The sequence below is a fragment of the Molothrus ater genome, chromosome 11 (genome assembly GCF_012460135.2).
Source record: "Molothrus ater isolate BHLD 08-10-18 breed brown headed cowbird chromosome 11, BPBGC_Mater_1.1, whole genome shotgun sequence".
NCBI lineage: Eukaryota > Metazoa > Chordata > Aves > Passeriformes > Icteridae > Molothrus > Molothrus ater.
In genome coordinates, this window is record NC_050488.2 from 5932746 (window position 1) to 5946215 (window position 13470).

General features: G+C 43.8%; 1 protein-coding gene across 2 annotated transcripts in view; it reads left to right on the plus strand.

The window, feature by feature from the left end:
• SFMBT1 (Scm like with four mbt domains 1) overlaps nucleotides 1-13470 on the plus strand; it is an 81502-nt gene that overhangs the window by 42294 nt on the left and 25738 nt on the right. For both annotated transcript variants that reach the window (XM_036391095.2, XM_036391094.1), the window contains exons 2-3: nucleotides 2444-2605; nucleotides 9758-9852. In XM_036391095.2, the coding sequence (XP_036246988.1) occupies nucleotides 2578-2605; nucleotides 9758-9852 (123 nt within the window). In that variant the 5' untranslated portion in view covers nucleotides 2444-2577. The remainder of the gene's footprint in view (nucleotides 1-2443; nucleotides 2606-9757; nucleotides 9853-13470) is intronic.

Here is a 13470-nt window from a genome sequence, read left to right on the forward strand (position 1 = left end):
TGCCCTGTACATCTCCGGAGCAGGCTCTGGGTGCTGCAGGAGCCCTGCCCTGCCCCGGACAGGTTTCCTGCTGCCCACCGGGAGCAGCTCCGTGCTGGACACGGTTTGAAATAGATTTTACCGAGTGCCTCGGCATGAAGGAATTCGCTGAAAGCCGATCCTTGCTGGAGCTCCGTCCTAAGGGGTGGCTCCTGTCCCCATTGTCTGGTGCACCTTTGTTTTAAAATGATATTAAGCCTCAGACACCAGCTGATTTACTTTAATTCAACAGCCAACTTATGTTTGATTTCTTTTCATATTCAAGTGAGCCATCTGGCTTTAATGAACTGTAACTGTTTTTAATGCTGCCTCCAGTTGCTAACATCTGAATATTTCATGTGCTGAAAGGAGATTTGAAATGCAGAAGTGAGGCTGAAGAGTCCAAAGTATTTCCAAAGCAGCTCTGTTCCAGCAGCACTTGTGCTCCACTTCCCTCGAGATTTATCAAAAGATAATCTTTGGGGTGCCAGACTGTAAGCAGCAGCCATGGTGGGTGCTAATTACAAGTGCTCTCAATTTTGTGTACATAAAACACCACAACTGCTTATGAAATCCTGAGTAACAACCCAACTTGACTCGGGCAGAATATCAATCAGCTTCAACAGGAGCTGCCAGTGTTTGGCATCTTCTAAATCAACAGCCTCTTTGGTGCTTGGGGTTTGCTTTTGTGGGTTTGTTTTGGGGTTTTGGTGGGGAGGGTAGTGTCCTAAATATTCACATGCTGCATAAAGAAAAAAAGAAGTGTAGTTGCGTCACATAGTTTAGTTGTTGAAGCTATTTGAGAACTGTATCCCATAAACTGCAAATAGCTTAATTGCAATTAATTCTGAGTATACTTTGCCAGGGCTACACTATTCTAAAGCAGTGGCATATCTTCAGACTTGTGGAATATGTGCTTTGCTCACAGCAATGCCTTTGTTTTGGCTTAACACTGTGACAGCCGATAGACTTAGGATAGGCCATTACCAAGACATGTTTTGATTAATGATTAAAAAGTGTTTTGTTGGTTAGGTCTTCTCTTTGTGCTGAGCATCGTGCCAGTGACATCCTCTTCCAGCATCACTTTATAAAAGATGGAATAGATGGAAGCTCAGTCTGTGCAGGGAGAGGATAGGCTGGGACATGTGCTTGAGTTGCCTTACCCTGCTCTGCTTTGTCCTCTGAGCCTGGAACAACTGTGGGGAGTGAGAGTGGAGCCTGTGCTTAATTTCTCAGTGCCTTTCTCACAGAGGCAGAGCTGGGTGGGAGTTAATGTGTGACCTTGTAGTTGCATGCTGAGCACAGACTTTCTGAGCTGGAATGGAGCAGGTTAGAGGCATAGAGCAGAAATTGGCAGCTGGGTTCCATTCCAGACACATTCCTGTGAAGCTGTAATGAATAAAAGTTATTGGTATCTTCTACACAGTAGATTTTTGTGGCATTAAGCTGCCATTCTATAGGAGCTCTTAATGATAACTCTCACTACTCTCAAAAATTCTTTTTTTCACATGTAATGAAAATTTTTGAAGTTGGCTGTAGTTTTGATTGTACTTGAACTTCCTACATGACTGAGCACTGCTGCTGGATATTTTATTCCATTCAAGTTTGCTGATTTATTTGTGTGTGAAGGAAGCTACCAGTGTTGTGTATCTCTAAGGTTTATTAGGTAGTCTGCATAGACACTACAGGTGTACAAAGCTCAAAATCATAGACTTTTCAAATGTGTAGGATTTCCTTTTTATAAAGCATTGTTATTCAAAATTTGTTCATTTCAGAAGCACAACCTAGATTTTTTAGAACCTGATTTTTAGTCTTCTTTATTATTTCAGGTATATCACTTAAATAAAACAGGTGCTTCACAGACATTCAACAAGAATGCAAAGGGTTTTTAAGATTACCTTTTTCTTACAAGTATTTTCAAGCCAATGATCTTGGTTTTATGACCACTCATCTCTTTGATTTATATAAAGATGTCAGTCAAAGTGTGTTATTTCTAAAGAAACATGTTACCTAGACTCTTATTTACTATGCAACTTTGCTTTTGTGGAGAATTTTGTAAAGAAACAAAACTTGTGGTTCACTGCTAATGAACTGGTGGGCTTGCTTCAGTCCTGTTTTTACTTATTTTCTAGCATTCATAATGACACAATTATTTAATTGCTAATAGGAATATGTAAATTGGGTATTAGGAAGAAGTGTTTCCCTGTGGGGGTGGTGAGGCCCTGGCAGCTGTGGCTGCCCCTGGATCCCTGGCATGCCCAAGGCCAGGTGGGATGGGCCCTGGGCAGCCTGGGAGAGTGGAAGGTGTCCCTGCCCATGGAAGGAGATGATCTTCGAGTTCTCTTCCAACCCAACCACTCCAGGATTCTATCTTAAAAGTAGCTAAAAATCCCATGAAGATTTCCTTACCAGCTGTTCCTTTCAGGTGTTTTCCAGGCTCCCTTCCTGAATGTCCCGGCTGCTGTGGAAGGCAGGAGGTGACTCATGACCACCAAACAGTGACAGCCTTGGACCCCCCTGCTTCTGGCTGCTGGGAACAGCCACTGGGCTCCTGTGGAGATGAATGGAGAACAGCAGTATGATGCAGGTAACAGTCCTGGCCAGCTTCTCTAAAAGCATGAGCAATGTGGGAGAAGATGGGCACAGTGAGTGTCCCGCAGTGCCTGGTGCTGGTCACAGGGAGAGGCTCCACAGATTCTGGGTTGTGCTCTGGCTCTGGGGCTGTCGTGGCTGTGTTTGTTACTGCTCTGTATCAGAGCAGGGTGTACCACTGGCTCAAAGGGAAACAAAATCTGGCCCACCTTGGTGGTTGTGTTTTCAAGAAGCTGCGACTTTCCTTTCTGTGGTACCGCTATGAGATGTGCTTGTGAAAAGCTTGGTGGTGTTAACACTTATTATTTTAAGGCATTTCTCTTTCAGAGGGGTTAATACCTAGTTCTGTCCTTGTGTTCATCTTAATATTTTGGCAAGCTTTTGGTGCTGGTTGGAAAAGTCAGATAACTGAGCTGTTTGCTGCCATTGTAATCTGTCCTGTTTTTCTGAAGTGCCTTGGTGTGTCCTCTTTGATGGGCTTGTGATATCAATACCTAACCTCCTGCAGAATGGTATATTATGAGAAATCATCTCAGGTTTTGGATAACCTTGGAACACCAGGCCAGGAAGAGTGTTAGTGTGGGATGGCTGGGAATAATAACAGCTTTCTGAAACAGTTCTGGAAATGTGGGGGTTGGGACCATCCATTTGCTCTGTCTTGCCTGCCATGACTGTTCCCTTTTCTTTGAGGAGCTCCCTAGCCATCACAGTTTATATAAAGCAAATTTTAATTCGTAATTATCAGTGTAAACAATTGGACCAAGATTTTGTCTGAGTATTACTTTCCTTTGGTACTTGTCCAACAAGGTCCTCTTCTCATAGGATAATTCACTATTGGTAATTTTTCTACCTCTGCTTTATGGTAATCTAATTTTTGTCAGTGTTGCTGAAGAAATGTTAAACATAATTTTAATCTATAGTGCTTTCTAGGAGAATGCTATAATCTGCTTTATGATGCTGAAATGTGCTTTTTGATTACTAATTACAGCAAGTCAGTCCAATTGTTGTCAATGTTATATCCTCAAATAGTCCAGAAAAGGCATCGTGGGTGTGGATGAGAATTTCTCCTGGCACATGCAAATACTTTTTCCTTGCCTAGTGGAAACTGCAGGCTTCTGTCACAGAGTGTAAGGAAGGGAGCAGAAGAGTGAGGAGCTGTTTACATGGTCAGCAGTGGTGTGTCCACAGGCTGAGAGAGCACATCCCTCAGTCTTAAAACCTTTATTGATATTTTTCCATCTTCCTCAAAAAGTAGCAGGTCAGAGAGTCCTCTCTCACTGTGTGCTTTTGAATAGCTGAGGAAAGGTTTGATTCTGGCTTGAAATTACTCAGCAGCTATTTCCCTGAGCATCCTTTTGTGCCAGGTTTGAGTACAGGAGGCTGTGAAGAGCAAACAATAAATGATGAGAGCTTTACTTGCATTCAGAAATAGTTCCCAGCAAATACCTGTGTCAGCATAAGCACATTGGTTTTGTTGTGCCCTCTAGTATTGTTTTCTGAAGTGCTTTTGAGTTACACTAGTCCAAACCACTGCTGGAACATTGCTTTCATATTCTTTGACTGGTGTAATTTTCTTCCACTTGATAATTTGCAGCAGCTTTTGGAGGTTCTCCTCTGTTCTTCTGGTTTTACATCCAGGCTCTCTGGCTCCAAGAACCCAGAGCTCAGGGTTGCTGGTTGTGATTCTCCCATGTGCTATGAGAGGAAAAGACAACTTTTATTCATGTCACAGTCATTTTCAACTCCTGAAATTCCAACCTGTCTTTATTTATTCATGGCCTCGCAGCTGGTGGAGATGAAAAAGATTAACTGTTATTAAAATCAGATTGAACTATATCTACATTTCAGGGTGAGAAACCTTTGGGTTAGCCTTACTGAAGTCTGCAAGACCTTCAATTGTGATGTACTTAAATGTCCAATGTGACAGTCTTCAACTAAATGACATTAAAAATGCATTAAAGTTATTTGCAGTGAGAATTTAGCTCAAATCCAAAGATGAGAACAGCCTGGTGTAGACTCTTTCCATTTCAGATATTTTTAAGGGCTAACTTCCTTAATATTTCACTACATTCTCCAGTCCAAATGGTATAATTCCATATTCTTTCTCAACCTGTATGTATCAGAGAGCAGCAGGATGTAATTTGTGATAAAATTCAGAAAGAGTGAGTGTTCCCACTAAGGCCAGTAGAAATAGGGACAAATAGGAAGTGATGCACCTGCCTAGGAAACTGCTGATATTCATATAGAGAATTTTCTCACCTCCAAAGTGGGTGAATATTCTCTGTAGGACACTTCTCTGATTTTACTTAAGAAAATGTTAGCTTGATTTGAAAGTTCTCCTGACACAAACTGGTTGCATGGCAATGCCAGAGAGATGAGAATTGTGTCAGGTTTCTTCCCCTGCCTTTGCCAAAGTTGTGCTTTGCCCCTGGGCTAATGTGCTGCTCAGTCATCCTGTCTAATACAGAGAAATAAGTCTCCACATAGCAGAAAGCTGAATGTATTGAGGGCTTGTAGCAATTAAGGATATGGGGAGAAAGAGAGAGCATAAATATGTACACCCATGCAGAGTTAGATGAATAAATTGTGCTTTGGAATCAAATGCATTAAATATGGTTTTGCTTGTTGTTATCTGTCGCACTGACTTGCAAGTTTCTTTCTCACAGTAGCAAGAACCTCTGCTGTAAATGTCTGGGGTTTTATTGAACATTGTGAACTCAGACTGATCAGGGTGTTTGGTGCAGACTTATGGCCCCTCAGGAATGTGGCTTCATTAAACTGGTCCTGAGTCTCCAGGGGTCTGCCAGCCTGTGAGGATGGAGCTGTGCAATGGGGTCTTGCATAAAATACCAGCAGAACAGTTCAAAGGCTTGATTTAAGCAGGGCCTGTTCTGCTGCTACTGTCCTGCCAATAAAACCAGAAAAGTGATTGGATTCTGGCTCTGAAAGCCTTACCAGAGAGATGGTCCTTTGGTGCACCTTTGGAGTTCTTCTGCATTCAGATGTTGAAAAAGAGAGACTTATTTTGGGGATTTTTCTTTTTTTTTATGTAGTCCTACCACATGCCACAATTAAAAAGCTAATTTACTGCTCTCATTGTGAATCCTCATATAGCATTTTCACTTGGAGCTTTATTCTGTGAGCTTTTCCTGCTCCACATTGCTCCAGAAGGAGCTGTGCTAAATAACCTGGGGTGCTGTGGCAGGTTTGTGAAAAGCAGCAAAAAGGATGGTTCAAACCATGGCTAAGCACAAACCTCAGCTGGGGCAGCCTCCAAAAAAGAGGAGAATTTCCCAGCTCTGTGCTCATTGGTGGAAGTGAGAGGCTGATCACCTCAGCTGTAAAACCTTGGTGAAATGTGAACACAACCTGGGTTCAGCTTTATGAATGAATGAATAGAAAAAGTTGTGGGGGCTTTTTGCAGAAGTTTTTAAAAAATCTCTCTGACTGAAGGAGCTCACTATAAGAAAATTTTAAGAGTATTAAATTTGCTATGAGTGTTCGACAGGGATTTTTGTTTTTTTTGGGTTGGTTTGGTTTCTTTTTGGGAGGGGGAGTTTGGTTTTTGAGTTGGGTTGCATTTGTTTGTTGGGGGGTTTATTTATTTTTCCTATGAAATCCGGGTTTGAGTGAGCTTTTGGCTGTGCTGACGAGCTGTGGGTGCTGTGCAGGACAGAGCAAGCTGAGCCCATCTCACCACAGGCCAGCCCTGCACGGAGAGAGCTGCTCTGGGAGGGGCCAGGCTGCAGGGCTGGGGATGAGAGGGGACAGAGGAGCTGCCCTGGCACGGAGAGAGCTCTGCTGGAAGGAAGGACATGATTCCTACTCGCTCTCAGCCAGTGAATAGGACAAATAGGTTCTTGGCCATGATTAGGATGAGTTTGGCCATTAGGAAGAATAGCAGATAGGTGAAAAATTTTGTAATGTAGGGGTCTGAGGCCATATATCATGTTGCAAATTGTTGGATAGATCATGGTACGAGCAGTGCAATGGGGAAGAAGGTAAGGGAGTAGAAGTCTATTTTTAGGCTGATGGGGATTTTGAAGTTTATAATGAATTTTCATTCTCAGAAGGAGGTGAGGCTTCCTGTTCCGGAGTGGATGTAGATTGTTACTGGGATTAGGCTGATTAAAAAGGAGGTTTTGACTGTGTTTGTAATTGTGTTGGGGGTGTTCTTGAGGTTGTTGGATAGAAGTGGAAATAGGATGGGGGTGGAGAGGGTTGCTGGGGTTAAGAGTATGAATGTGTTTAGGACTAGTGATAGGTCCATTATTTTCACTTGGATTTGCACCAAGATGAGCAGCTCCTAAAACCATTGGATTACTGTTATCCTTTGAAAGTAAGGAGACTGAGGTTTTATACTCAGCTACAAGAGTTAGCAGTTCTCGCTGGTTTTACCTCTCCCGCTGGGTGTGGGGGACAGGCTGCAGGACCCAGGATGAGTGGGTGGGTGCCGGAGGAGCTGCCCTGGCACGGAGAAAGCTGCTCTGGATGTGGGACAGGCTACAGGACCCAGGATGAGCGGGTGGGTGCCGGAGGAGCTGCCCTGGCACGGAGAAAGCTGCTCTGGATGTGGGACAGGCTGCAGGACCCAGGATGAGCGGGTGGGTGCCGGAGGAGCTGCCCTGGCACGGAGAAAGCTGCTCTGGATGTGGGACAGGCTGTAGGACCCAGGATGAGCGGGTGGGTGCCGGAGGAGCTGCCGTGGCTGCCCAGCCGGGATTGCCTTCAGCCGCAGTTCAAGGCAGGGCTCGCTGAGCAGCTGCAGGCGAGCCGGCTTTCCTGGGAGCTCCTTGCAGCAATTAAGTGGCAACAGAACTTACTAATTGACCCTTTCAGTGTGTGAAGTGACCTGTGGCTCATTTAAGGAGCTTAAGTGCCCCTGGGCGGTTATCTGATGATCCGGGCTGGGGCTCGCCGTGCGGGCTGCAGCAGCCCCGGCTCCCCGCGGCTCTCCCGGGGCGCTGCCGCTCCCGGGCCCGGCCCGTGCCCTTCGAGCAGTGTCGCAGCGTCTCCCCAGGCAGGACTGACTGGCTTTTTGGGGCTGGAGGGGAGCGGGGCTCTTGCTGTAGGAGGATTTTTGATGCAAAAAGTGAGATGGTTTTCTTTGGGTGGGAGGAAACTTAAAATTCGCTCCTAGGTCTGACTGACCAGAGATGGTGTTTGTTTCCTTCTTGATTTTGGAGCTGTGAACTTCAGCGTTTTTATGGTCATATAAAACTAAAATTCTGTTTAAAGGAGTTGAGAAATCTTAATCTATTTTAACAATATTTTGCAATGAAATTGTTTTTCTTAGAATGGCTTGCAGCCAAAGCTTTGATCGGCTCCACCCTAAGTTGCAAACAACTGTGGTCTATGTCTTAACCTTTTATTTCCTAAAAAAAAATTCAAAATAAAATTCCTTATTTATTTCTCCAGGTAATTTCTTCAGTAAGTTAAAAATTATTCTTTAAAAGTGATGGTGATATTCAAGCTCTGAATCTTTTGAGCTATGAAAGGCCAAAATAGCCAGCTATGTTTGGTTAAAAACAGACAAAGTTGGGTTCTGGAGAGATAAGAGTGTCTTTTAAAATAGATAATGTCATCAGCAAACAACAGCTAACCGAATATACATTTTTAAGTTTTGGGAAATGATAACTCCTAGAGTCACAATGAAAAGTCAAAGATGAGCTTAACCATCAGTCTGAAGGTAAAATGAACCTATTAAACTCAAGACTTGTAGGTTTTTACTCTATTTAATGTATCTCAGACTTTTGGACAAATATTTGCTCCTTTCTATTGGAAGATTGGGAATTGTCCCAGAGCTTACTTAGCTTGTTAGCCTGTCCAGGGGGCTGATAAGGGCACGTGGTGCTAATTAATTCATTTTTTTAATGTGTAATGTTTCCTACTCGAACGACTGCTGCTGGAAAGATCAGTTACTGCCTGCCCTAGGAAAGGCACGGGGTGTAGGAAATGCCAGTGTCCTGTAACCTTTGCTGAGCTCTCCTTGGGCTTGTGATACACAGAGATTTCTCTGTTTTCAAATATAAACAAGGTATCAGGTTTCCTCGTCCTGAGAGAGGGAAAGCTCTGTTGTTCATTCATAGACAGCTCTGGGGCAGATGGTGGAACCAAGCCTGAAAATGAAAATGAAAGCTCTGCTCTTGTGTGCTGTCACTGCAACCCCATTTTGCTGCTGAACCTGAACCTGGTGTGTTGAGGTTAAAAATGCTGCTTGCATGGGCTGGGACCCTCACTGGCCATCCCACTGTGTTCCTGCAGGAAAAATGAACTAAAACAGGGGACCTGAAATCCACCCTGGGCTGGCTTGGTGTCTCTTTAGCAAGGGGGGTACATGTTGGAGAAAATAGGAGTAGGAGAGAAGCAGGGAAGGAGGCCAAGCCAGAACTGAAGGGGAGACCAGGGCTGGGGTACAGGCTTGACAATAATAATTGAGAATTTGACTAATCTGTAGTGTGGCTTGTTACAGGTGCTTGCTTCCCTAACAGCCTGAGTGAGCTTTAAACTGTGGTTTGAGTGGTTTTAGCACATTTATGCTTTAAATGCATCCCATAATGAGGTTTTCTTGGTCTAAAGAAGCTGTTACACCTTACAAGCTGGGCTTTTAAAGTGACCAAGTTGAAAGGACTTTATTTCAGTTATGTCTCAAGTTGTTTTCTTTAGAACTACCTTGAATCCCTCTCTTTGCTTTTGGTGTTTTAGAACAGCTAAATGTATACTATCTGACTTTAAAAAGAGCACAGTCATATTTCAAAGGATTTGTTAGACTTTCTTTTCAAATCTCTCACTAGTGTGTACTGCTCTTTCCTGGGTGGTTTTTAATTTAAAACACCAACAGTCCAGTGTGCCTGGAGTTCTGAGTCTCTCATATTTGTTGATATAAATACAGAGCTCTTCTGCCTTCGTTTCCCTCTCACAAATTGTAAGCAAATTTGTGCTAAACCAAAATCCCCTGGATTTCACTGTTTTCCAGACCAAGTCCAGCTTATAAGTGCTGTTCACAGGCAACAAAGGCCAAGTAATGTTGTTCATTTCTTGAAATGTGTTCACTGCACACTTGTGTGCTCAGTCATTTGGAATCAAAGTGGGTTTTGCTGTGGTTTGTAGTAGCCTAAAGCCACAGAAGTGTTTGGCTCTCTTCCAGATGCTGGTTCCAGTGTGGAAGAAATGGAATTCAACTGGGATGAGTATCTAGAAGACACAGGAGCAACTGCAGCCCCCCATGGATCTTTTAAACATGTGAGTAAGGGAGGGTGTCTGTGCTTGGCATCTCCTGCATTGTTTCTTTGATACATGAAGTGTTTAGGGTTTCTTTGAATGAGTTACTGCTCTCAAATTTGGAAGACTAACTAGAATCAATTTTTTTATAGAGAAATGTAGAATTTAACCTTTTTATTACTGTTTCTTGTCTTCGTCCCTGTACGTAGCACAGGGTAAGCCCACCCAGAAATGCTGAAATCTAAGGAGTTAAGGTCTTTTCTGCCCCAGAAGATAAGCTTGATTTTTCTCAAGAAGCTCAAAATATCCAGTCTCTTTCTTCTTTTGGCGATAGCTCCTGGACAGCTGTTATGGAGGAGTAGCTTTAGAAAGCTGGTGGCAGAATAGTTCTTGAACAGCAGAATTCAAATGTGCTCTTAGAGAAGGCTTTAATGGCAGACCTCAAGGAGGCAAGGAGAAAATAACAGCTCTGCCAAACACCTGACTGTAGTAGTTAGAAAACTGATTAGGATAATTGTTGATCACAGGCTTAATGAATAGGATGAGGTCTTGATAAGCCCTTGTCTTTGCCCTTGGACATCTTAAATGTCTGCTGGTAAAGTCCTGGAGAGCACTGTCCCATTGGGGGAGACCTAAATGTGAAATCTGCCTTCTTGTACAGGGCTCTCAGTGAAGATGAGCTGTACAGAGCTGGTGTCCAAACCTGTTGGTTCTTTTCCAGCAATTAAAGCACCTTCCAGACTGCCAGACTGGTGACTGTGTGTGACACATTGCTTGGAAGACACCCTGTGGTGCCCAGGCTTTTGGGTCCAGCACTCTGACTTTCAGTATGAGGAAACTTAAATCAGCAGGAAAACAGCCTGAGGTCTGTTTGTGGAGGATCACAAAGCATTCTGAGTTCAAGAGTAACCTGGAGAAATGAAGATTACTAAATAATCTGTTAAAATATGTCAGTTGTGTTAGTAGTAAAGATGCACAGAAAATACAGACTTCACAGAGGCTGTGAGAACACTGGGATGTAATTGTAAGTGTTTTTGTTCAAAGCAAAAATTCAGGTATCTCATTTCTGAAGGGAAGGGGACTGTGCTTGTTTTATTTTTCCTGGGTGTACTGAGGCTGTAGCTAGAGCCAGCTTAGTTTGGTGGTGTCCATACAGCTCACACTGAGGGCACAGCATGGAACCAGAGCAATGGCATTTTGCAGTAATGGTCTGTCTCCTCTGGAGTGGTTTACTTCACTGGATCTCTGTTAAAGAGGCCTGCTATCATAACTTGGACACTATGTAACTAATTGTAATGCCAGCTTTACAGCAGTGCCCAACTGAATTAATGTTGTAGCTGGATTTCATTAATTAGCAGCAGACACACTTTGAAAGACTCACTGCACCTACACCAGCTCAGCTGTGTCAAGTCTGAGGTCTGGTGGCTGTGGCCATGGTTGATAAAAATACAGTTAGGTTTTAAAAAACCTCCACATTTTATATTCTTGTTGTTATTATTATTATTATTATTATTATTATTAGTGAGGAACACAGTGCAGATGTGCTGGTGAGGTGACATTGTGATGGAGAGTGGTGAGGAGGTGTGGGCAAAGCCCGGGGGATCAGGGGTAATCAGTGAGCATGGAAATAGATCCCTGCATGTTCAGAATGGAAACTATCGGACATTTTCTACCAGAGCTCCTTAGAATTTGTCCAGAGACCAGTGCTGATGTTCTCTGTAATAAGCTTGGCGTAAAATTCCTTTATTGCTGACACTGAATTGACAGGCAGAGGGAGGAGCATATTTAGATCATAGTCCTGCTGTTAATAGAATTGCAGGAGTGCAAGGTCACATGCTGGGGGTTTCTGTGGTCCATGAGAAGGAAATGTGCTGGAAAAGGTGGAGTAGAGAGCCCCACTGCCTCCCAGTGGAGAGTAACAGCCTGTCTTTGACAGCCCTGAGACAGGGTTAGTGTGATTCCAGGGTACCTCAGGTGAGTGGCTGTCAGTGGCAGGCAGGCACTGATGGGCCTGTGCTGCTGATTGTATTCCTCCAGCTCAAATCCGTGGTCCCAGTCTCTTGACTTTAGGAATGACATATTTTTATAATGCACTGTCAGGAAAGCTAATAAGCCTTACTCTCAAAAGAACAGAGGGAAAAATTCTGAGCTGAGGAATAGTATTGGCACAAGAGCAAATGAACATGTATGATAAATTGATTAATATAAATGCATTTTTTAATGGAACTGTATGGTTTTAGTTTGATTCTTTTTAAATGCTGAAGTAGTGAGCTCCCATTGTGAGTTGTGGGTGAGAAATACCTAACTCATGTTGTAGGAGAATACATGGTCAGGTTAGGGAAGTGTAATCCATGCTTACACAGCCTGTTAGCAAAGCACTGGACTTGCTTATGGGAGAGGTGACTTTCTAAATTTGTATGCTTATATTAATTCTGAGAGTTTTGCCTTGCTACGAGTAAGATGCATTGGAGAATTTAAGCTACTTCTCAAATTAAGTGTGTTCTAATGTTTAATTTGTTAGCATTTTAAAAATTAAACAATATCAAGATCAAAGTGACTGTTTGGCATAAAATTTAGCAGGAAAAAGAACTGTAATGGAGCTGTAATGAATGCCAGGGTTGTTATCCCCCCAGGTCTAGGTACCCTTCCTCTAGAACCAAATGCTCTTTGTAAATTTCTTTCTGCCCTTTACAACACGTGTGTGACCATGAAAAACAAGTTGGTCTTCAGCATCATCTGAACACATTTATTTGCTGTGTGTTCTTGCATGCTCTTAATCTTTTTTGTCAGTTCCTTATCATCATCTCCCCCAAACTGAGCTGCATCCCTGGCTCTGGCTTGTGCCGAGGCACGGCCTGGGGACAGCTCCTGATGGGAAGGGATGACAGGGGTTGGAGTCACAGCTCCTGGCCCGCTCAGCTGCCCTGTCGGGCCCGCTGCTCCAGAGGAGATGCTCTGGAGGGTGCCCATCCTGCCCTGGCCGGCCCGGGGAGCTCCTTGGAGGAGTTGGTGGCGCTCCCGGCCCGGCAGCGCTGCCGGGAGAGGGCGTGGGCACCGCTCCGTGTGCGCAGCTCCCGGCGAGGGCTCCGGCTGCTGCTGCTGCTGCTGCTGCTGCTCGTGGTTCTGCTGGAGCCTGCTCTGCCTGCTGGGACCTTGTGCTCAAAGATCCGGTAAAGGGAGCAGCACAGATTGCCCAATTCTTCAAGTGCTGCGTTGAGCTCGAGGCTTTTCTCTCAGCAATCGGAACGTGAAGTTTTTTTGTCAGCAAGACAACTGTCTTTTTGAAGAGACACCCTCTATAATACCACTTCAAAATGCCTGCAGGTATTGGGTCCTGCTGATTAGGTTTTTAAGAAGAGATTTCTCTAAGTGAAGGGTATTAACCCAAAGGATATGAACGGTTAACACAGGCATATGCTTTTCTTTCTGGTGTAGTTCTCTTAGTTTTATTTTTAGCAAACCAGTATGTGCTGGCTGATGAGACTATAATAGCTATGGCAGTTACTGAACTGTCAGCACAGAACTGGGAATAAATACCCCAGAAAATAGCTGCTCCATCTGCATCATGCTGAAAGCCTTTCTTTTAGTAGGTTCAAAGAGGAAATGGAACTCGGGACCTCTTAAAAAAGAAAGAAAACA